Source organism: Brassica napus, chromosome A6, assembly GCF_020379485.1.
Source record: "Brassica napus cultivar Da-Ae chromosome A6, Da-Ae, whole genome shotgun sequence".
In the NCBI taxonomy this organism is placed as follows: domain Eukaryota; kingdom Viridiplantae; phylum Streptophyta; class Magnoliopsida; order Brassicales; family Brassicaceae; genus Brassica; species Brassica napus.
This window is the reverse complement of record NC_063439.1, coordinates 4,261,344-4,284,734: the sequence shown is the minus strand read 5'-3', so window position 1 is coordinate 4,284,734 and position 23,391 is coordinate 4,261,344. Positions and strand designations below refer to the sequence as shown.

The 23,391-nt window shown below is 37.8% G+C and overlaps 6 protein-coding genes, 1 long non-coding RNA gene and 1 other non-coding gene across 9 annotated transcripts; 5 read left to right on the top strand and 3 right to left on the bottom strand.

The window, feature by feature from the left end:
* The first annotated feature begins 307 nt into the window (after positions 1–307).
* LOC106380950 (chaperone protein DnaJ) lies at positions 308–2,512 on the top strand. The gene is made up of 3 exons (XM_013820802.3): positions 308–720; positions 826–1,538; positions 1,795–2,512. The coding sequence occupies exons 1-3, from the start codon at positions 583–585 to the stop codon at positions 2,243–2,245; spliced, it is 1,302 nt and encodes a 433-aa protein (XP_013676256.2). The 5' UTR covers positions 308–582; the 3' UTR covers positions 2,246–2,512.
* A 70-nt stretch (positions 2,513–2,582) lies between these two features.
* TRNAR-UCG lies at positions 2,583–2,656 on the top strand. Its single transcript has one exon. It is a non-coding gene; the product is annotated as a tRNA-Arg (tRNA).
* Positions 2,657–3,510: 854 nt separating this feature from the next.
* LOC125610178 lies at positions 3,511–4,706 on the top strand. Of its 2 annotated transcripts, none has more exons than XR_007340208.1 (4): positions 3,511–4,041; positions 4,150–4,268; positions 4,357–4,402; positions 4,495–4,706. It is a non-coding gene; the product is annotated as an uncharacterized LOC125610178 (long non-coding RNA). The 2 variants fall into 2 exon arrangements; XR_007340207.1 differs by having other exon boundaries at positions 4,357–4,408.
* A 2,527-nt stretch (positions 4,707–7,233) lies between these two features.
* Positions 7,234–7,990, bottom strand: LOC106350097 (ferredoxin-1, chloroplastic). The gene has a single exon (XM_048782153.1). It carries the CDS (start codon positions 7,808–7,810, stop codon positions 7,364–7,366), a length of 447 nt encoding a protein of 148 aa, XP_048638110.1. The 5' UTR covers positions 7,811–7,990; the 3' UTR covers positions 7,234–7,363.
* A 114-nt stretch (positions 7,991–8,104) lies between these two features.
* On the bottom strand, positions 8,105–11,776 carry LOC106350086 (transmembrane 9 superfamily member 1). Its single transcript, XM_013790029.3, has 12 exons — positions 11,442–11,776; positions 11,017–11,209; positions 10,836–10,940; positions 10,688–10,705; positions 10,491–10,588; positions 10,256–10,408; positions 10,000–10,134; positions 9,706–9,872; positions 9,491–9,585; positions 9,026–9,399; positions 8,511–8,784; positions 8,105–8,422 (listed from the first exon to the last, which is right to left on the bottom strand). Exons 1-12 carry the CDS (start codon positions 11,532–11,534, stop codon positions 8,355–8,357), a joined length of 1,773 nt encoding a protein of 590 aa, XP_013645483.2. The 5' UTR covers positions 11,535–11,776; the 3' UTR covers positions 8,105–8,354.
* Positions 11,777–11,981: 205 nt separating this feature from the next.
* On the top strand, positions 11,982–14,308 carry LOC106350115 (serine/threonine-protein kinase SRK2A-like). The gene is made up of 9 exons (XM_013790049.3): positions 11,982–12,354; positions 12,432–12,506; positions 12,586–12,687; positions 12,864–12,917; positions 13,006–13,098; positions 13,199–13,291; positions 13,449–13,553; positions 13,637–13,735; positions 13,823–14,308. The coding sequence occupies exons 1-9, from the start codon at positions 12,235–12,237 to the stop codon at positions 14,144–14,146; spliced, it is 1,065 nt and encodes a 354-aa protein (XP_013645503.2). The 5' UTR covers positions 11,982–12,234; the 3' UTR covers positions 14,147–14,308.
* A 229-nt stretch (positions 14,309–14,537) lies between these two features.
* LOC106368166 (serine/threonine-protein kinase SRK2B-like) lies at positions 14,538–16,375 on the top strand. Its single transcript, XM_048782152.1, has 7 exons — positions 14,538–14,731; positions 14,882–15,210; positions 15,399–15,452; positions 15,530–15,622; positions 15,761–15,853; positions 15,947–16,051; positions 16,131–16,375. The coding sequence occupies exons 2-7, from the start codon at positions 15,142–15,144 to the stop codon at positions 16,245–16,247; spliced, it is 531 nt and encodes a 176-aa protein (XP_048638109.1). The 5' UTR covers positions 14,538–14,731; positions 14,882–15,141; the 3' UTR covers positions 16,248–16,375.
* A 235-nt stretch (positions 16,376–16,610) lies between these two features.
* Positions 16,611–19,986, bottom strand: LOC106350122 (pentatricopeptide repeat-containing protein At1g10910, chloroplastic). Its single transcript, XM_048782151.1, has 10 exons — positions 19,667–19,986; positions 19,503–19,587; positions 18,962–19,222; positions 18,563–18,865; positions 18,336–18,440; positions 17,956–18,055; positions 17,525–17,844; positions 17,269–17,445; positions 17,070–17,198; positions 16,611–16,980 (listed from the first exon to the last, which is right to left on the bottom strand). Exons 1-10 carry the CDS (start codon positions 19,921–19,923, stop codon positions 16,726–16,728), a joined length of 1,992 nt encoding a protein of 663 aa, XP_048638108.1. The 5' UTR covers positions 19,924–19,986; the 3' UTR covers positions 16,611–16,725.
* Positions 19,987–23,391: the final 3,405 nt, after the last annotated feature.

The window sequence follows — 23,391 nt, the reverse complement described above, 5'->3', positions numbered from 1 at the left end:
GTAAAAAATTTAAAAAATATTAAAAAACATAATATTATTCTTCATTCTTTTGGTCATCGGTCGTACGAGTTTGAGAGGTAGAATATTTACCGAGATATCAAATGAAAATTTGAAGATAAAGACATTTTTTTAATAAATACTCCGTTGAACAGATTAATTAAAATATTTGCATTTAAACTGTCGAAAATTTAAATTTATTTACTCAAAAAGAAAACACTCACCGTGTTTTCGATTAAGAAAAATATTTGTATCTAACACCGTTGAAAAGATTAATAAAACAAAATGAGATGTCATACGATGAGAATGAAAAAACAAAGTCAACTAAAGATATCAATTTTTATAAAAGTTAGCTCCCGAATATATAATTCAATTAAATGGGTTTACGGCATTTTTAGCCATGGTTTCATTTTAAAATTGAAAGAAAAAAGATTCCTAATAAAAGCGGGAGGCCAAACATCTCGGCTCTTCGTGTCTGTCTGGTAATTAATTCCTACGCACGACAAAGTTCTCCTAATCTCTCTCTCTCTTCTGGTCTTCTCTTTCCGACATTTGCCCGATCAATTTTTTCTTCTTCTCGATGCAATGACAACTCCACGATCGCCGGCGACAGATTTCTTCGGAATCTCCAAGACAGCATGCAAAGCTTACAAATCCATCGTCACAAAACTGCATCCTCTCTCTTCTCATCGCAAAACCGACTCTCACTCCGACAACGATTCCGTACGTCCCCTCTCTCTCTCTCAACAAATCTGATTTTTATCATTATTATGGATTAAAAAATTGAAACTTTGAAAAAAAATGTAATGAATTCGATATTTTTTTCAGACGATCCACCAGAAATATCTAGAGGAGAAATTCGCGGAGGAGGATGATCTCATCGCTGCTCGGAGAGGTCTCCGTTTACAGAGCATGGACGACAGCTCCGTCTTCAAACGCCGTTCTTCTCTCTTATCAAACTCCAGCAGCCGCCGCAGCCACACGCCGCAAGCTCGTCCCACATACCTCACCTCCGCCTCTTCCAACCGCCGCTCCACTTTCTCAAGAACCACCAGCCGCAGAGACGACGGAGGCGGCAGCAGCCACGGAGGCGTAGGGAGAACACACGGCCTCAAATCTCGCCCCGTCTCCAACAGCGCGAGCCCGATGACGTCGCCTTTCACGAGCCCGAGAGGGAAAGATCAGACCCTGGGAGATTTGTTCGGCTCCGCGCAGGGGCTAACGTCTCCTCCGAGCTCTACACCGTCTTCTCCTAAAACCATTTCGAAGAGCCGTAGCAAGAGAGATAAAGACGGGAGATCAGGGTCCACGACGTCGTTTTCGAAGAGCACGAGCACGAGACATCAGTCGAAGAGGGATACGGGTGGGTCAGTGGGGAGGAGCGTGAGCAGGAGGAGCACGACGCCGATAGTTTTCTCTCAGTCGACTCAGCCGAAGAAGCCGCCGGCTGTGGAGAAAAAGCTCGAGTGTACGTTGGAAGAGCTCTGCCATGGTGGAGTCAAGAACATCAAGATCACTAGGGACATTATTACCGATGAAGGGTTTGTCTCAAACTCATTTCTTCAAGTTTGGTTCGGTCTTATTGGTTGCGGGCACAACTTTGCAACCACTACACCAATGAAACATTAAAAAAAATAATAATAATTTAGTTTTGGGTTTCAAAATTATTGGAAATTTTTTTTATATAGACAAATATTCCTAAATCATAAAAGTAATTTTATTAAGGTATTAAAAAATATTTATAGCTCGGCCATGTTTATCTGCTTTGGTCCATTCATTGTGTTCTGTAATGAACAGGTTGATTAGGAAACAAGAAGAGACGTTGAAAGTGAACATCAAACCAGGATGGAAGAAAGGGACCAAGATCACATTCGAAGGAGTAGGCAACGAGAAACCTGGCTACCTCCCTGAAGACATCACGTTCGTGGTCGAAGAAAAGAGACATCCTTTGTTCAAAAGACGTGGTGACGACTTAGAGATTGCGGTCGAGATTCCACTTGTAAAGGCTTTGACTGGATGCAAACTCTCGGTGCCGTTACTGAGTGGTGAGTCGATGTCAGTATCTGTAGGAGAAGTCATCTTTCATGGGTTTGAGAAGGCTATTAAAGGTCAAGGTTTGCCTAATGCTAAAGAAGAAGGTAAACTAGGAGACTTGAGAATCACGTTTTTAGTGAATTTTCCTAAGAAGTTGAGCGAAGAACAACGATCAATTGCCTATGAGGTCTTGAAAGATTGTTCTTGGGCTTAAAGGTTGATAATATATTGGTTTCATGCCACTCACTCCATGTCTGCTCATTTGTTCTTCTTTGTATATAAGATTCACAAGTTGAGGCTTTGAAGTTGTGTTGACACTTTAGGCTTTTACATATTATTATGTTTTTCTTAGAGTGACCTGTTTTATATGATTCTTACTGTGAATGATACAATTGTTCGATTGGTTACAAAAAATTGTTTGTCATAAGCATCTTATTAATCCCAAGGATTTGATTGATTGGCATCTTATTAATCCCAAGGATTTCTGGTATTGCTCGATTGGTTACAAAACTAGTGAACATATATATTAACATATTTAATAAATATTCATCGACCGCATAGCGCAGTGGATTAGCGCGTCTGACTTCGGATCAGAAGGTCGTGGGTTTGACTCCCACTGTGGTCGCACTTTTGAAATTTTTTGGAGTTATGTAGGAAAGAGAAGCTGTATTTACAAGATGTTCTCCGTTTCTATCTCATTGCTTTCAGTAGAAACTATGACTCAAAAGGAGCACTAATCCCTTCACTGTTGATCTTCTTGAGAAAGCTAACATTATGGGCTGAAGATTCATGAAAGAATAACAGTTATTGAACTATAATACACAAGTGACATCCATAAAATACACATGACGTCTGTAACACTAAAACAAGAGTATATAAAAGAATGGCACCAGGAGTCCTTTGACTTTTGTCTATACAGTGCTCCTAAGCGTTTAATTTGGAATCGTTCAGCTTCCTTTAACAATTTTTAAGTTCCCTTGGGAATCACTTTACGCACTTAATCTTGTTTCTTCTTTCTTATGAAGCTTGGTTTAAACCAAGAGCTCTTGGTCTAGTGGTAATGAAACTCCAGCTGGAATGTTCGTTCTGGGTTCGAGTCGTCTTGGCCACCTTCCTGCCTATAACCGTGCGTATCCGGATAAAAAGCCTCGTGAAAATTAGTCTGGGTTTACCGTCTAGGATCTTCACAGATATTTAAAAAAAAAAAACTTGGTTTACGTTGTCGCAGCTACTTGAAATCCATAAAAACCAGTACGTATAAAGAGTCTCTTTTGTTGGTACCAAAGCCTACTTATTGAAGGTGTCATTTTGGTGTAAGTCAACTAAGAAAAGAAAACCTTTGGTCACTTAGACCATCTTTAACGGTGATCCTTAATGGGATCCTTAAGGTAATTTGGTGATTTATTTAAATGAAAACAAAATTAAAGGGGGAAAGTCGATCCTTAATAGGTAGTTTTTGTGACCGATTATTATGGTGGTTTTTAGACCACGTGTCCGGCCCACATTTTTTCTATTTTTTTTTCCTTTTTCTTTTCTTTCTTTCTTTCGTTTTCTCACAGTTTCGTATATTTTTGTTTTCTCCGTCAGAGGAGAACGATCCAAAGAGACGACAGATGCGACTACATAGGTCCGTCTCGATCCTCACCGTCGTGTTCTCTCGTCCTCTCCGTCACGAGTGAATCGAAGAAAACACCACAGACGAAGACTCTCTCGTTCCTCACCGCGTCTTCTCTCGTCGCGATCGTCCGAAGAAGGATCGAAATCCACGATTTGCGTCTCCTCCGTCGGTCCTAACGGCGACTTCTCCGTCTTCTCTTGTCTCCTCCGTCAGACGAGTGTCTCGGTCCTGTTCGCGTCTCCTCCATCATCTCTTCTCAAACCCGTTAGAGAAGAACCGAAACCCACCACAAGCTCTTGTATTGCTCTTAGTTTTGGAGAATTGAGTTTATATTTTTGTTCCTGCAGGTCATTTATCGGATTAAGCTACCAGGACCTGCAATAATAGGAGAGGTAATTTCAATTGTGCAATTTGTATTTGTCATCGTGGGTTATGATTGTTTAGTTGGAAATCTGATTCATTATCTTTGACACACTAATACGTCCTTGAATGTGGTCTAGTTCTGTTGCCTGTTAACAAGAGAGGACTGTTACATTCCCCAAAAACTGATCTCTGTCAGAAAGTATCAAGCTTTGAGCTTGATGATTCTCTAGTTCATTGTGTTCTTCCAAGATTTGAGGTAATTTAAATAAGTGGGTTCTCACTAGTTTCCCATTCTTCTTCTTCTGATCTGTGCTTATATAGTGGTTTGATCTTTTGTCTTTAAGGTAGAAGATGGAGCAGTTCAAAGAGAGGAAGTTCGCAGAGAATGTGGTAAAGGTTTCACTTCTTCTAAAGCTCTTTGTGGTCACATGGCTTGTCACTTTGAGAGAGAGAAGAGGGTGTCATGTTCTCATTTTTTTCAGGTCAAGAAGAGTGTAAAGTCATCAGTCATCAGTCACGGACTTGTGTAGTAATCACTTGTGCAATGCTTACGTACCAACTCTTGTAATCTTGTATTCTTGCAAACTCTTGTAGTCATCAGTCAGGACTTGTAAAGCTTTGTGTCTATATAAACTTGTGAACTCTTGTAGTCTTGTCTATATAAACTTTGTATACCAAACTTTTATTCACAACACTCTTCTTCATTCATCACACATCTTCTCTCAAGTTCCTTCTCAAGTTCTTTTTTGAAAACAAGTTTCATAAACAAGTTTCCTTCGACTTGTAAACAAGTTTTATAAAAAAAAATTATCTCATGGTTTTTTTTTCTCAAAACAATTTTGAGTGATCACTTAATGAAAATTTTGATTAACATTTTGATCAAACCTTTGAGAATTTTTCCATTCATTTACCTTTGAGAATTTTTCCATTCAAGCTCAGATTTTTTTTTCGAATTATTTTCGATTATTATACTAATCTTTGTTGTTATGTATTTTTAAAATCAATGTTTTAAATGTTATCTTTTTATATGTTTTATTTAATAAATAATTTTTTATTAAAAATAATTTTTTTTTTAAGAACCCGTAATTAAGAAATTCCCATTGGACCGCTCAAAATAAGAGTTTCTTAACTAGAGTTCTTAATTCAACTTAAGTACATTTAAAATATTAAATAATCATTAAGAAACCTACTTAAGGATCATGGGATAATCATGCTCTTAGATATGGCATTAAGAAAAGACTCGGGTGTAAATGTGTCGCGATATTATTAAGTCAGACCATGGATTACGGCAACGGCTTTATTGATGTACTAGATATTGACCCGCCCTCGAGAGGGCGGGTATATGTTTTGTTTTTAAATTTTTTGTCTAATATAATTTATATGGTTGTGTGTTTGTAGAATCATATTTTTGTATGATATGAATTTAATAGAATAGATAATTTTTGTAAGTATATTAAATAAATCAAGTTCCATATGTATTTGTGTCTTTCCTTATATCATATATGTATTTTTTTTGTAATCATATTTGTGTTTTTATCTCTGATCATATATTCATATTATAGACTACATGTAGGGATAAGAGTTCAGGTTCGATTCCGACTATTCAGATATTGGTCTTTAGATGAGAGATTAAAACCTATTTGGATATTTATAAATTTTAGTTCAGATTCAGTTTGGATCATTACGGGTTCAGTTCAAATATGGATATTCATTTAAATTATGTAAAAATATTAAAATACAAATATACCATAAATTCTATTAATTGTGCGACTGGTTTTTCCGCTACCACCCGCAAACGCTGCTTTTGCGGTTGGTAGCGGTTGTCGGCGGTTTGCAACAATCACTCAAATCGCTCTAAACCGCTTCAACCCGCTCCGAATCTCATAAATTCAAAAGCTGGCTCCAGCTACCGTTTGCGGTTGCGGGCGGTTGCGGGAGGATAATTTTTTTTCTTTTTTTAAATCAATATATATACAAAAGTAAAAATGTTTAATAAAAAATTTAAAATTGAAATTATAAAAATATTAAAATATATCTATTATATTTTAATTAATATTATAAAATTTTATAATAAAAACAATTTCAATAAATTTTCAAAAATTTATGGGTGAAATTAAAAATATTTAATAAAAAATATTAATTAAAATAAAGAATCCGAGTAATAGTTGGGATTATGTTAGGAAAAATGAAATACATGAACATCATCGAAAAAATTGTTGGGATTTGAACAGTAAAAATAATGGTGGTTACATAACAAAAATAAGATATATGGATACAGTTAAAAAAGTGGTGGTTGCCGATCATTAGGCACTCTAAGTGGAGGGTTACATAATATATATATATATTTCATTGCAGTTATATTAAAAAGGTATGTATTATTAAAATTTAAGTTGTACATAACTTTTTATCAATGGGTCACACTGCTGTTTTAATAAAATAGATATTAAAATAAGACTCGTCAAAAGTATTTTTTCTTTCTTTTCTAGTATAGAAAAATTCAACTTGCAAAACCCAGTGTCTCTAAAATCATCACTGTCTTCCTCTCTATGGATCCCATAAGTTCAAGTTAAAGCAAAAAGAAAACAATTAGAGATATGGAAAACTCCAAAGACGAGACGATGTCTGCTTTAGTGTTGCGAGGTTTTATTGTAGGAGCAATATTAATCCTTATTTTTGTAGTCTCCTCAAGATGTTATAAGGCCGTACGACGTGAGTCCTCGAATCCATATACTGATCTCTCTATTCGACCGATTAGTTTTGGTGTAATAAGTTTTTTTTCTGCATGCTTTTGCTATGATCTGTATTTATAGGCGCTCGAAAGGCGTCCAAGAAAACCTCCTCAAGACCTGCGAACAAAAGGTATGGATGTCGTGTGAACAAAACTAGTGCATGTAATATGAAATATTCTGATGAGTGGGCGCCTTCGCGTCCGCCTAAGGCAAGTGATGGATTAATAAACCAAGCATACGCAGTGGAAGAGTTCGCTATGGGAGGACAAAACGACAGTGATTCCGATTAGGGAATTTTAAAATAGGATTATGGTTTGTGATTTTTTTTGGTTCAATATGGTTTATGAATTTTCTTTGCATGCTTGTAATGGTAGATCTGACTGATTTACTATCATTAAAATTGTTTGTTATATGACAGATTTAATTACCGTCCACCAACTTTTTCTTTTATTTGCCTTGATTCAAATATTATAAAGATTTAAGGGACTATCATTGTTAAAAGGATAATTACAATGTGTGCTAGATCCATTGATCTTATTCATACATCATCAACATGGCAACATCGATAAAACTGATTATGAATAAGCTTAAAAAAGCTACCGTCTCTCTTTTTTTGAGTAAATTAAATCATGGCGTCTTCTTGATGGGTTGTAATAACGACATCAGAAGTTGGGAGAGCGATGCACGTGAGAACAAACCCTTCGCTGATCTGGCCATCGTCTAAGAAGCTCTGGTCCGACTGGTCAACCGAGCCAGAGACTATTTTCCCGGCGCAGCTCGAGCAAGCTCCCGCACGGCACGAGTACGGCAAGTCGAGTCCGGACTCCTCCGCCGCGTCGAGGACGTACGTGTCACCGTCGCACTCCACTTCCTTCTCTCCATCTGGTGTTATGAACTTCACCTTGTAGGTAGCCATGGCGGTGACGCGGCCGCCGCGAGAGGTGGAGGATTTGAGGCCGAAGAGGGATTGTGTGTTGGCCGCCGGGAGAGATCTGAGGCTGTTTGGTGTCTGCTGGCGGCGGAGGAAGGGTGTGTTTACGGTGACGCTGGAGAGAGCAGTGGAAGCCATTATCGAAAGAGATGATTAATCTTCTTCTTGTTTGTGAGAGCGTGTGGCTTTTGTTGAGATGGAGTAGAATAGTGTGAGGGAGAGAGGATTATAAAAGAGGTGGAGTTTTTGAACACTATCCGCCACGTGGCGCAAGATATGTGGGTGCTTCTACTATCTTCTTGGGAGTAGTATTGTCTCTGTGTGAGTATGTGTTACATGTGTGCATTGATATGTTGGTGAGAATTAGTTAGTATGTGGTTGGGCTTGGGATGATTCTAGACTTGTCCAATTGCTCCTTGAGGACACATTCAATGTTCCAAGTGAAGTGAAGTTATAAGGAACAAGGGAAAAAATTACAGGTAGTAGTAGTAGTTGCTGTATATTACACCCACTCAAATTCTAATCTAAAGAGGAAAAACAATTCACTTACCAAAAAAAACACAAAGACCCCATTGAAGAATACTTATATATTCCCCCTCTCTACTGGCGTTTATATATAATGTATGTCCACCATAACAAGCTTCCTTCTCAACTCGGTGTTTTTTTACCTCTATTGATATCTCTAGTCGCATTTGATGTTTCTGTAGATTCTCCTTACAAACAGGTTTGATCCCAAGAATCCAACCGCTCCTGCAAGATTTATATACAAAGAAAATTTACTCAAGACCAGTAACACCAAACGCTAATTTTGAAGAGGGTGAAGAGAGAGCGTTCTCACCGCAAAGGATTCCAAGGCCAAGACAGAACATCATGGTGTACCCAAAGTAGAAGCTTGTTTGGAAGAATCCGGACATCTTCGTCTTCACGTAGTAGTAATAGATGGAGTATAGGTAGACATAGACAGCCGTTGACGCAGCAGAGAAAAACGAAGTCCATTGCCAGTGATAATTCTCAGCGTTCAGAAGGAAATAAGTTCCCACTATTGTCACACAGACCGTCACTATCACCAGAATCACGAAAACCAGCAGCATGAATCCATACACGTAGTACACCTGTCCAACACAACAAATGACTATCAGGAATGTAGGTCTAACATAACAAGCCTAGGTCTTAAGTGTCGCAGATTGTATCTGTTGCGAGTTTGTCAGAGCACAGTTAGTGAGGTCTGGGTTTATAAGGCTGTCCAGGCAGATAGATAGTTGAGTCTCTCATTGATCAAGTCTCTGGTTTGTTCAATTTGTAAAAGAACTAGCAGTTTCTTAACTTTGTTATAAAAGCAACTACTATTATTACCTTGTAATTCCAGAAGGATGTGAAGACGAAGTACATCTCAATGAAGATGCTTCCAAATGGTAGCAGACCTCCCATCAGGGAGACAACCGATGGAGTCAAGTACCATTTTTTCTCAGGGATCGGACGTGGAATAGTCTTTACACGGCATGGATTGTTTGGAGCACCACTCCAGTTTCTTCCCACGACTGTCCCGAGGAGGGCTAAGGGGAAGGAAATGAAACCCCAAATTACAAACACAACCACCATTGTCCCGAAAGGAATAGCCGCAAGGGATCCATAGAATATGGCAATTGTGTTTAGGATAAAGCCGATCCCAAAGCACAAAAAGGGGAATAGAGAAGCCGTGAGGACCATGCACTTGATCCAGTGCTTACCTGAACATATCAGACATTTAAAAATAAAATTAAAAAAATAAACTATCAAAGGTAAACACATGAGAGATCTGCCAAGAAGAATAGGTCATACCCCCGCTTCTTGAGTACATTCCACCACTCACGTAACCAGAGACAAAGGAAGTCAGAGCATAGCAAACTATGAAAGTTGTGACAATTGCTCCTCTTCTGAAATAATCAGAATACGAATCAAACAAACAAGCTGAGGTCTGCTGCCAAATATAAAAGTATTACAAAGAATAAAGACGAAAAGAGGTTGGCACGTGAGAAGAAGAGTGTGATACGTACCCAACATATAGAGTCCCTACGATGGCCATCAATATGACAAGAAGAATAAGCAACGCCAACTGTGCACCTGTGCCGACAACAGCTGAGAGAAGAACTAAACTAAATGGTGGTCTGAACACATCCCCATGCACAAGTTTCCAGCCGGATTCTTCATTTACATCCCGTTCCTGTGGCCATCAATATGAATGTCACAAAACGGTTTTACAGCCTCAAAAAATAAAGAAGTAAGTGTTTGACAGCCAATAGCGTAAAATATCGTGCAGCTATGTCAAATAAAAGGTGAGGAAACATCACCAAGCTCTCGAGATCATCATCTTCACGAGCATACTTCGCGTAATCATTTCTGAGAGTTCTCATCAATATCATTGAGACAAGACCGGTGAGAAAAATAACCATCATGAACGAGTTAAAGATGGAGAACCAATGGATCTGCAAAACAGAAAAAAAAAGTCTTAGGAGGTCTATAAAGCTTGAACAAACATTTTGAAGAGATGAATCCATTGTGAAACTATGAACCAATCACAACAAAAGATACCAAGCAAAAAGTTACCTGGTGCTCGAAGAATGGATAATCCAAATACACATCAAAACGGCGGGCAAATGTGACATCGGTTGGAATCCATTGAACAGAATACGTCAGATCCACAGTCCTCCCTGCTTCCAATGGCCTTGGGTTGTCTTGAGTGAGATTAACATGAATAATCTATAAAAAAATTAATTAAATATCAGTGCATGTGGCTCACATGATACTCATATTATTGCTTAATGGCGTAGTGACAACCGACCTGGTCTTTGTTGTATTTGACGATAATGTTCTTATGCGTGTAGAGGACATGTTTGCCGTTTTCACCATTTTTGTCAGATTGCAGCTCACCAACGAATCCTACAATAGCGATGAGAGAGGAGTATTAACACTATCTAAAGCTAAAACAGAAACACGATTGATTTTGGATATAAAAAGTAAAAATACAGAAGCTCGTACCCCACAAAGGCAGATCATCTGAAGTTAGAACCACCGGATGAAAGTCCACGCAAATAAGATGCCACCAAATGAGAAATAAGGTTAGCGATTGTAAGAAGTTACAAGCTACTTCAGCAGCAATAAGTACAAAGGAAACGTGAAACATTACCCATAAAGAACTCAAACCAGTAGCTAGACTCGATGGCATCTTTAAAATGCTCGACTTTAAGTTCGTCGAGTTCAAGCTTACAGATCACGTTCCTGTCAACATTTTCTGTGGAAAAAGGTAATTGTAATTAGAACATACACAGCTAAGATAACTAGCAATGTTAAGAATTAGTAAAACAAACTCAAGAATTTGATAGGGATCTCGCTGTCAATGAGCTCGTTGCCACCAAGAACTTCACCAAGACCACCCCATTTGTGAACATCGTTTAGAGAGGGGCGGCAAAAGGGAAGGCTGTAGTAGTTGTACGTTTCTTGTGGATTGTTGTACGGCCCAACTTTGTTCACCCACAGTGTAACCTGCTCATCAGCTTGATACTGGAACAACAAAACAAAACAAAAACATTGACTTGTCTGAAATGTATATATGTTACTCTGATTTATTCATAAAGAAGCCTAAGTCACAATGAAGCTCCAGGATCCGACCCAATAAATAAATAAAAGTTAATTCATAAACATTAAACACCATGCAAATCACGAGATCTACAGACACATTAACTCGATTCGAGCTGTATATTACAAAAACGGAATGTGGAGATCCGAGTCTAACCTTGTGATCTGAATCAGAGGCGAGAGAGGTTGCGAGAAGAGAAACGAGAAGAAGGAAGACAGCGGCGGTGGCTGAGGAGGAGGAAGACGGCATCGCGAAATGCGGCGGACGATCAGATCTGACGAAGAATGCGTTAGATAGAGCAATGAGTAGGGTCGATGATCTGATTCAAATTGGCGCAAATTGCATTATCGAGAATACAGTGTTAGCAGCTCTCTCTCTCTCTCTCTCGTTTCTCGGCAGCAAGCGATCGAGGGAGCGAGCGAGAGACCAAACTAAATAGAAGAGAGCAGCAGCACACAGTATTGCTGTTGATGTTTTGTTCGGTAGAGATCCTCTCTCTGAGACTGAGTGTATGGCTTTGGGTTATCAATCCGTTAATTGGGCCTCGTTTATTAGTTTAGAGGCCCAAATGAAATCTAGAGTGAATTTAATAGCATGAGGGTCCCACTTTGTTAAAAAAAGGAAGCATCATGAGAAGGGGAGAGATTCTTCATTCTCATTCTCTTTCTCATCATCATTTACTATTATCCGAAGAAGAAGAAGAAGAAAAACAAAAAACAAAAAAGTCGATTCTTCGCTTTGGCTTCAAATCTCAATCATCGTTATCGCTTTCCTTCTGCTCTGCGAATCGCGAGATCTCGGAATCGCATCCTTGATTTTTGGATAACTGATTGGTTTCTTTTTTGTCCTCGTTGTTCACGATTTCACGTTAAAATTTGAAGCTTGGTAGGGAGAGCTGGAAATTTTCAATTTTGTGTAATAAGGGTTGTTGATTTAGAGAGTAGCGAAGATGGAGAAGTACGAGCTGGTGAAAGACATAGGAGCTGGGAACTTCGGAGTCGCGAGGCTCATGAAGGTCAAAGACTCCAAGGAGCTCGTTGCCATGAAGTACATCGAGCGTGGTCCCAAGGTCCGTCCTCTCCTCCGCTCATTATATAGTGCCTAGTTATCTCAGAGTTGTAAGGGCTTTGTTGTTTTTGGATGCAGATTGATGAGAATGTGGCAAGAGAGATCATCAATCACAGATCACTTCGCCATCCTAATATCATCCGCTTTAAGGAGGTTTTGTAAATTTTCTGACATGTGTTCTCCTCTCTGTGGTGAAAAAGGATTATCTTTATGAAGTTGATTTATATTACAGGTTGTGTTGACTCCAACTCATCTTGCCATTGCCATGGAGTATGCCGCTGGTGGTGAACTTTTCGAGAGGATCTGCAGTGCTGGAAGATTCAGTGAGGATGAGGTCAGCTTTGTCATCTAAAAGTTGTGACCTTTTTTTACTACTATGCAAGTACTACTTAGGATTGTTTTTTTTCAGAGCTCTGAATGGTCTTTCGAACAGAAGAATATAAAACATGTGAATCTTCTTATATGGGATGGGATATTCTTTCTAATCCCTTTTTTTTTTCTCTTTTCCAGGCGAGATACTTCTTCCAGCAGCTTATATCAGGTGTTAGCTATTGCCATGCTATGGTAAGGCAAATATTTATTGACTTGAGGAAGAAATTTCTAATCCCCTAGATGTTTGAGATCACCTTTTTTTTTTTTCATTTCGTGGCAGCAAATATGCCACAGAGATCTGAAGCTCGAGAACACACTCCTTGATGGTAGTCCTGCTCCACGTCTCAAAATCTGTGATTTTGGTTATTCCAAGGTCTAACATTATACAAAAACTACCAAGTTCTCCTATTTTATATACGTGATCCTCTGTCGAAAAAGCATTGTCAAGCGTTTTGTTCTTCTTCTTTGTGTAGTCCTCTCTACTACACTCGAGGCCTAAATCAACTGTTGGAACTCCAGCATATATTGCACCTGAGGTCCTTTCTCGGAGAGAATATGATGGCAAGGTACTCTTATTGCTATTTGACTCTTGGTCAATCAAGGCATCATTGTTCTTTGCAATGAAAGTTACCTAAATTAATGGGTTTCTTTGAAACTGTCATGCTTTTCGCATTAACTTTGTGGGAATTGGTAAAATTTCTAATCGTTTTTTTTTTCTTTCAGATGGCTGATGTGTGGTCTTGTGGTGTGACTCTCTATGTCATGCTGGTTGGAGCATACCCTTTTGAAGACCAGGAAGACCCCAAAAACTTCAGGAAAACTATACAAGTTGGTTTCTTCCTCTGAGCCATATATTTCGCTGGAAGTATGGTCCATCATGTTCATCAATGTGTGATCTTCTTGTTATACAGAAAATCATGGCTGTTCAGTACAAGATCCCGGACTACGTCCACATCTCACAAGATTGCAAACATCTCCTTTCCCGTATATTTGTGGCCAACTCAGTCAAGGTATACACATCAATCAAATGAGCTCAAAATGTTTATAAAAAGATGGTTTTGTTTGACAATTGAGCTACGCTGTTGTTGTTTTGGCAGAGGATAACCATTGCGGAAATCAAGAAACACCCATGGTTCACGAAGAACTTGCCAAGGGAGCTCACAGAGACAGCTCAAGCTGCATATTTCAAGAAAGAGAATCCAACCTTCTCCGCCCAGACCGCTGAAGAGATCATGAAGATAGTGGATGACGCCAAAACGCCTCCACCTGTTTCCCGCTCCATAGGAGGTTTTGGCTGGGGAGGAGAGGGAGATGCAGAGGAGGTGGATGAAGAGGAGGTGGAGGAAGACGAAGACGAAGAAGATGAATATGATAAGACTGTAAAGGAAGCACACGCGAGTGGAGAAGTGATAATCAGTTGAATATTTTTTGGTTTGTCTTTGTAAGAAAGAAGTTGTCGTTGGTTTGCTGAAACGTAAAATATCCTTTTTTTTATGTGTCTTTGCCAATAACAATGCTTTGGTTTGGGTTCTTGAAGATTTGTAAAATTCGCAGTATAAGAAGAACAAATAGTGGTTGATTATGAGTCCCTACAGTGTGTGAACATTGCGACCTCAACTTGTAAATTAGATTTCTTGTTTACTCTCTCTTTCTGAGTTTTGCCATCAGCAAAGGTAGAGTGAGAGAGTATGTTTGGTTGAGAGATTACAATATTCGAGCGTAGCGTTTCACAGATAAAAGTCAATGCTTCTTTTCTTATTGTTTATTCATTTCTTGTAGAATACTAACACCTTCAAGTCTTCCTTCATCTTTAGTAGCTGTGGTGGTTTCATTCTACAGGTTTCTGGCTTGGTAGGGCCTTGAACAGTAGTTGAGTTTTGTCGATAATGGAGAAGTACAAGGTGGTGAAAGATATAGGTGCTGGATATATCGAATTGGGTGGACTCATGAGGGTCAAAAACTCCAAAGAACTTGTTGCCATGAAGTTCATCGAGCGTGGCTCAAAGGTCCTTTTCTCTAGAACTTTGTATGTGTGTGTATAGTTGCTAATGTTGTTATGAGCTGGTGATCTCTGGTTCCCACATGAAGGCAAACACAAGCAATTATCTGAGATCTGTAGTTTATTATTTTCTGGCTTTTGTTGTTTTGGGATACAGATTGATGAGGACTTGGTAAGAGAGATCATGAAACATAAATCACTTCACCATCCAAATGTTATCCGATTTAAGGAGGTCAGTGAATAATTTTTTTTGTTAAAGCTTTGTACATCATTGGCAATTTTTGGAAAGGTTATGTAGTCAAAGTTATACTAGTGTTGGTAACTGAGGTAAACCTCATAGCTTTCATCTTCCATACTTTTGGGGGTTTCTGGCTTTCCATACAAGTGGTGTCGACTCCAACCCATCTTGCCATTGTCATGGAATATGCTGCTCGTGGTGAACTCTATAAACATATAAGGAGAGCTGGAAGATTCAGCGAGGATGATGTGAGTTTTGGTATGAAAAGTGATAGTAGATTAGTATGAAAGGAAGAAGAGAGAAACTTGCGGATCTTTCTCTTATTTTTTTTTCATTTGCACAAAAGAAACAATTGTAAGATAATCATCTGCTTCCCTGATGAGGATCTCATGCATTACTTTCTAATCCTTATGTTCTTTTATTTTATTTTTTCCAGGCGAGATACTTATTCCAACAGCTTATATCAGCTGTTAGCTACTGCCATGCTATGGTAAGGCAAAAAGATATTGACTTGAGGAAGTTTAGTACCGATCTTTTTACATGTCTGAATTCATTTCCTTGTTGCAGCAAATGTGTCATAGAGATCTGAAGCTCGAAGACACGTTCCTGGATGGAAGTCCCGAACCATGTCTGAAAATCTGTGATTTCAGTTATTCCAAGGTCTATGGCATATATATATTTATCTCCAAGCACTCATAGAAACTTTCCAAGTTGTGTACTCTTCTTATGAGAGCATCTTTTATAAGTGTTCTTGTCCTAAACCAGCATGTTCAAGTGATTTTTTCTAATATATTGTAGTCTGTTGTGCTACAATCTTGCCCCAGCTCGAAAACTAGAACTGCGGCTTATATCCCACCTGAGATCTTTTCTTGCAGCGAATATGATGGCAAGGTAAGCTTTATTTTTGTCCCAAGGCTTTGGTAAATGAACAATGGCAATGGATTCAAATGGAATGGAACAATGGGTTTCTGGTTTAATTCATAGATGGCTGATATATGGTCTTGCGGGGTAACTCTTTATGTCATGCTGGTTGGAGCACGCCCATTTGAAGACGAGAACGACCACAGAAACTTCGGTAAAACGATGCAAGTAGGTCTCTCTCTTTAGGCGCTTTGTATTTTGCATTCCACATCTTCCTCACCAATTTGTCATCTTGTTTATTTTTCAGAATATAAAGGATGTCCAGTACAAGATCCCAGACGACGTTCATATTTCACAGGACTGCACTCATCTCCTTTCCCTTCTATTTATCGCCACACCAGTCGAGTTATATTTATATAAATGAAGCCACATGTGTTTTCGAGAGATAGCTTTGATTCTCAAGTTGCTTTGGTATTGGCCATGTTGATCCGCAGAGGATTAGTATTGCAGATATCAAGAAACACCCATGGTTCCTGAAAAATCTACCAAGTCTCCTCACAGAAACAGCTCAAGCTGCATATTTCAGTAAAGAGAACCAAAGCTTCTCTGTCCAGGCTGCTGAAGAGATCATGAAGATAGTGGATGCTACTAAAAGGCCTCCGCCTGTTTCTCTACACATTGGAGGTTTTGGCTGGGGAGAAAAGGAAGGAGATGCAGAGAGACAATATGAAGAATAGTATGGAGAAGGAGATATTGCGAAGAAGTGTAATATGAAAGTTCTTGTTGGTTTGTTGAAAAATGATTATATTTACGTAAAATTTGATTCATTAGCACATCTACAAATGTTACTACTCTCTGTTATCTATCTCGTGAAACAAAAAGTACATACATCGATTACATTCTTATTTACCTCTCTGACCTCTACTAAACTTCGGCTCCGATCGAGATCTTACCATCGTCCTTGAGACGATATGATGCTTGGACAAGATCTCTGCGATGAGTTGCCGACCAAACAAATGAGATTGCTTAAGAACAAGGTTTCTTGTCGAGGAGTCAACAACATATCCTTGACCAGGCATCCATTGTAGTAGTTGAAGAAGTAACTCCTTTTTATCTGGCTGTGAAATGTATCGTGCAATCGCAATCTCAAACTGAACCTAACAAACAGAAGCAGACAGTGACAGCAAAAATGAGATCATCCAGTATTGCAAGCTTCAATCAATTTGTTCCCGGTTCGTTTATTTACCTGATCGATTTTGTGGCCAGAACCATGCAAGACCTTCAGAACATCGTTCACTAAATTAATATTCCCCGAGACCATAAAAGCTTTACAAAATCTCTTCAAAGTAGGCTGTGAGATCACCTTTGCATTGTCCTGATACACAGTTTTCACCATGGCTTCAGACCAAATGTTAAAATTTGCCTAATAGAGAGGGATTTCAAACCTTCACTACAACGTATGCGTCTTTAAAGAGTTTCCCATGGATTAGAATGTGAAGAATCTTCTCATGCAGATCCTTGCATATAGTTCTTTTGCTGTATCTCAGCATATTGTAGACCGAGAACGCTTCTGAATGAGCTCTAACTTTACCTAGATGGTAAATCAAAGACGAACAAAGTTCCTGCAAAAATATACAACATAAGTTGAAAGAGACCGCAACTTATTAAAACACTAAAAATGCCTTTGATGCTAGTTATTACCTCCTCAAGCCGGTGACCTTTACTATGCATGTCAAGCAAGGTTTGGTAGGCAAGTAGGTGCAGTTTCTCCTTGATGAAATATTTTATCAAGATATGGAACGTGTTATAGTCGGGACTAACGGCTTGCTCGTCCATCTTCTTCATCATCCGCATAACACTTTCCATTTCTCCTGCTCTGCAATAGGCGCAGAGCATTGTGTTCAACATAACCAAGTCGCATTTTTCGTAAGTGGTCTCAGAGTCCCTTGCAAGTTGTTTTGCCTCCTCGAAGCGCTTGCTTCTGCATAAAGCAGCTATCATGATGCTGTTTGCATAGCCATCTGTAAACAGGAAATTGTAGTGGTTCTGTGTTTAAAATATGCAGTGATTCAGAAACTAAAGCAGCATATGATGGAAGAGTCAAGAATGAATTATCAGTCAAATAAACATACCAGATTTAACACCTTTCACTTTCATATCATCAAAGATTGTCATTGCTTCTTCTAACTTTCCCGTCTTTGAAAGACCATCCATCAGCATACAATATGGCATCTAGCGAAGAAAATAATGTTATTTTTAACTTAAGAAAATTGCAGCCTATAGAGAAACACTATATGAGCATCAGTTAATATATAGTTATACCAAGATTGCATACCAATAAGCAATGTTTTCTATCATGTAATTATATAAATGAAAGTTGTACATTGATTGTCACACATGATAAATATTATTGGTAATTACTACTTTCAATATTTTGCAAAAATTACACGGTTGCAGCCAAATTTATAAACTTTATATTGCTCTTTTCTATAGTATATGCATAGAGCTTTACCTCGTTTTCGGCGTAGCCTGCAGATTCAAGTTCAGATAGTAATTCTCTTGACCTTTCAAACAAACCTCCTTTAATATAAACCTTTAGTAAAGTTGTCATCATCACCTGTCAAATTTGCACATAGAGTTATACGAGAAACAAGGAACCAAAATAGTAAAAGAACTAGTCTCTCATATGATAGCAACAAATGTGATTGCATGAGAAGATAAATACTAACAAACACAAACCTTGTTTGGCACTAATCCTACTGATTTCATCTCGGCCATCAGCTCATCAGCTTTCTTGTAATCTCCTTTCCAAGAATAAGAGTTGAGCAAGGAGCTGTAATGATAAATATTGGGGGAATGACCTTCATCTTTCATCTGCTGGATAAAGCTTTCAGCTTCTTCACATCGACCATTCGAAGCACAAATTGCCAAGACAGTCCCATACATCACACCATCCATCTTTATCCCATTATGCGGCAGCTCTCCAACGAGCTCCATAGCCTTAGGAAACCCATTTTTCACCTTGATGAAACCTGCAAGCAGCTACACACATCAAAGAAGAAGAAAAAAATATATTACAGAACATATACAAAAACAAAAAATAAACAAGATGTTGCATTTGCATATATAATGACATACCGTGTTATACGTAACAACATCTGGTTTCAGACCATCACGCTTCATCTGATCAAACAACTTGATGCAGCTGTCAAGCTTCCCGTTCTTCACCAGACAGCTAAGAACGGAGTTACATATATAGACATTGGTTTTGGTAGACTCGTCAGGGATGCTTTGGTATATCTCTAGAGCCTTTGAGACGCTTTTAGCTCCAACAAACTTGATGCAGCTACTGTAAGTTGAGTCACTAACTTTACCATGTTGTTGCATCCAATCAAAGAGCTGCCAAAAAACATTTTTAAAAATTATGTCTTATGAATTTTTTCGTGACAACCTGTCCCGTGGACCCCAGGCTGGCCCTGCAGAGCATCGACCCCAACCCCTCACTTATGAACTCTCACTGACTCTATAATGCGCTTGGCGTTACTCGAACCCAAGACCTCACCTCAATAACCTACATGGAGGAGTCAATGAGGACTCACACTGCATAGCTGTGAGCCGGGGTCCGAGTGAGCGGGGCGGGTTGTTACACTTTTATGTTGAGTTTAAATCGAAGTTTTACCTGTATAAGATCCTGCCAGCGTCCGGAGATTCCGAAATCACGAAGAATCACGTTCAAGTCTTGGACTTTCAAAACTCTAGCTAATCTGCAGAGTGTGTGGAGTTAAAAGTGATGAGAGACTATCATCATCATAAGAGTTGGAAGCAAAAAGATTGATGCTTTACCTCTGGAGAGATGAGAGGAAGTCAGGGGACTGTTCAATCTCAGAGATTGCGGATTTTCTCGAAAGGAAGGATTTGGAGTGAGGCTTTGTGCGAGGAGCTTCTGCTACTACTACTACGGTCGCCGGTGATTTCACGACGGTGGTTGCTGTGAGAGTTCGTACGGAGAGGGTGGAGTGGGGGAGAGAGGAAGAGGGGCGAGAGTTGGTGATGAAGAGATGAGGACACCGTGGTTCGAAGCCCAGAAGTGGCGTCTCCATGTTCTTCTTCGAGCTACTACTTACCGAGTAAAGACAGGGAGAGAGAGAGAGAGGAGAAGTATCTTACCGGAACTGTGTTTGGGTCCACGTGGACGGTACGAGTCCGTGTTTCGCAAGATTAAGCAGGCTTTCTGTTTTGGCCTTTTGGGCTTTTGACATGGGCTAAAGAGTGATTGTCAGATGGGCCGTACTGTTGGTTCATAATGCATAGTACTTGTGTTTATTTATTTAGCAGGAAAACAAAATTTGTAGGTTTCCAACTTACATTAAACCACTAAGTTAATCTTATAAAGTTTTCATAAATCTTTAAAGTCGTGAAGTAGTTTCCGTTTTGTTTGACTATTTATCTTAACATACTGACATTTTTTGATAAAACATAATAAGAGCACCTCCAACGTGAGGTGAAAATGAGTTTTTAGAGATAAAAATAGTAATAATTTAGGAAAGAGAAACATCACAATTTTTTTTAATTACTAATCTTTTAGAACCGGTTTGGTACTTAAAAAGACAATTGTCCTTTAGGCAATGTTTCAACATGTTTCAAGAAAACTAAAATAGTTAAATATTAATATACTTTTTTTTTAGAAACCCCACAAGTATTAGCCGTTAGTGTTGTTCTAAGTACTGTTTTTTTTGAAACTTGGATAACAATATAACATAATAAGTACTGTTGGAAAATGTATATTTCCACATAATTTAGACTATATAAAGAAGAACACTTTTTTGCCAACTTATTTTCTTAACTATTTATGTGTATTGGAGAAGATGGGAAAATAAAGAAATGAGATTCTTTGCAACGAACTGAACGGCAGGAGCCGACAAGGAACATCACAGCCCCACTCCACACTTCTCTTCATACGTTTCGTGACACCCACTTCACCACTTTTCTCACTTTTCATCAACTTCTAAAATATCTATCCGAATACCAATTTGTTGTTCTTTCGTAGGAGACTTTAATGTTATTGCAATTGCTTATTTAGTCCCCAAAGCAATTTTGATATATATCATAGTTGATTAAAAAAGGCACTATATGATTCATATTAAATAAAAAATATTTAATTAATCATGTTGAGACTTTGCAAAATTTGCAATTCTTGTTTATAGGGCACTGGAGTAGTATTTTTGCATTATACTGTAGCATATGCAAATTATATAAAGAAAACACAGGTGAATTTATGCATATCGATCATTAAATTATTATCAGTTGGAACCTTATTTTCCAAACCCCAAAATGATATTTTTGATCATTATAAGTTAGTTTTTCGCCGAATATATTGAAGCGGACGTGTATGCTTCCTCAAATGAAAAACAATGCACAAAGCAAAAGCAAACAAATAAAAAAATTAGCAAGCAACGTAAAGGGGTCCATGTCTAATTAGCAAAAGGAAAACAATAAAAAAATGTCAGGATCCTATCATGCATGGTTTGTCTTGTTCATTTGTGTTGTCACAATTCACGAAGTCACCATCTCTTTTAATAGTATCGCACAACATCGTTGTCCTTCTTTGTTCATTTTTTTTTCATCTCCCCACGTCAACATCGTCCATAGCTAAATTTAGTTATTTGAAAAACCTCAGCAGAAAAAATATATCTGGTCGGGCTTTCTTATCTATAGAAAACTAAATCTTATCCTGGACGGTGTAAATGTCTTTTTGTTTTCTTATACAGCCTTTTATGTGATTTTATTTGGTCTATAAAACCTACATTTGAAGTAGTATCGGAGTACAGTGAAATATATAAACATCAGGGATTTTTTTTTTCTTTTTCTGAAGTTGTTGTTATTCTTCGCAAATTTCTGAGCGTTAGGAGTGGTCAACTTTAATTTATTTGTCTACATCAACTCATCAAAGTACTTTGATTTATTTGTTCTTTGGGTCGTGCTATGATTAATTTCAACGTAAAACGTCGTGCATGTAAATATGATCAGATCAACATGGTTGAACTTTTTGTTGCTTTTGTCATCTTTTCTTTTTGGTCATCGGTTGAAACTTTTTTCGTTTTGTCTCACATTCTTTCAGTTATATTCTATTGAAAATATATAATAATTGTTCAACTACAAAGATTTTTTTTTTGTTAGGTTTAAACGTGAAAAATGAATTGGTTGTTTAAACTTTCCAATGTTTTTAAACTGCAACATATAGTCATCAATGATGCAACTCTACTAATGATCACTTTTCTGCAACGCAACCACATGCAGTAAACTATATTTTGAGGAATGTAATGCATTTGTTTCGTGGGAATAAAGCTCTTTTCCAGTGGAGAGCCTTGCGGGTATTTTAAGCCTATTAGGCTTTATTCTGAACGAGCGTATAAATCCCAAGTATAAAACTATGTATAATGGATTGCATTCCCTTCAATTATTTGTGAAAATATGTTTTTCGATAACAGTAGACAAATAATAATTTTATATGGGATTATTAATCAACGAACGTCGTCCGAATCAAATATGGATTTGATTATTTGAACCTCCTGGATGATTTGACAGTTGTACAATTTTAAAGTTAACATAGATTATCCGAACTAATTATATATTGATCTGACTTAAAATTTTGTTAGATAACTTAGATTATTTTTAAAAAAATTGGGTTGACCGTAATGCATGAGAAAATAAACTCATTTCGATACGAAAATGTATTTATAATCAATTGGTTGTTGGACGTATCAGAGATCTCACATTATTTTAGTATGTTCACATTCGGTATACTAACAAATTCGATTTTCATAATTGGAAGAATCGAATAACACGCTATTCATCATCAAAATATGAAGACTAGTAGGTGTTCTTATCATTTAAAAAATATACTTTGGAATAATAAATGGTTTAAAATCCCTAGATTAAAAATATCTACCGTTAACATATTTGACTTTACAATTAAATTAATTACATGTTCTTACTCAAATACGATTAATAATAATTAGGGCATCTCCAACTCCACTCCATATTTTACTCCAAAATTGAGAAAATAGAGTGGGAAATGGAGTAATGAACAAAAAATAAAAAGATTACTCTATTTATAAAGTAATGTTTTTATTTTTTGTTCATCACTTTATTTTCCACTCCATTTTTTTCATTTTGGAGTAAAATATGAAATGGAGTTGGAGATGCTCTTAGTGTTTAGTTTATGCAGTGTTTGGCAATATACCAACTCCAACAAATCACTATTTGAAAAGCATGCGAAATTTAAATTCGCTACCTAGAGGATATTAACAACATAACAACTGAAATTTGTAATTTAGTGATTTGTTTTCATCGATCCTGCAACTATATATGATAATCCATATAGTAAAATTACATTCAAAATATGAGAGACTGCGTATGTTAGTCGTAGAAGGTCAAAAAAGTTCATAACCGGTATTTAAATCCGAGAATCTGACTTACATTTTCTCATGTCATTTTTTTCCATTTATAAATGATTAAAGCCTTCAAAAAAAATGATGAAGTAATTAAAATGCAATTTCTCAAATTAA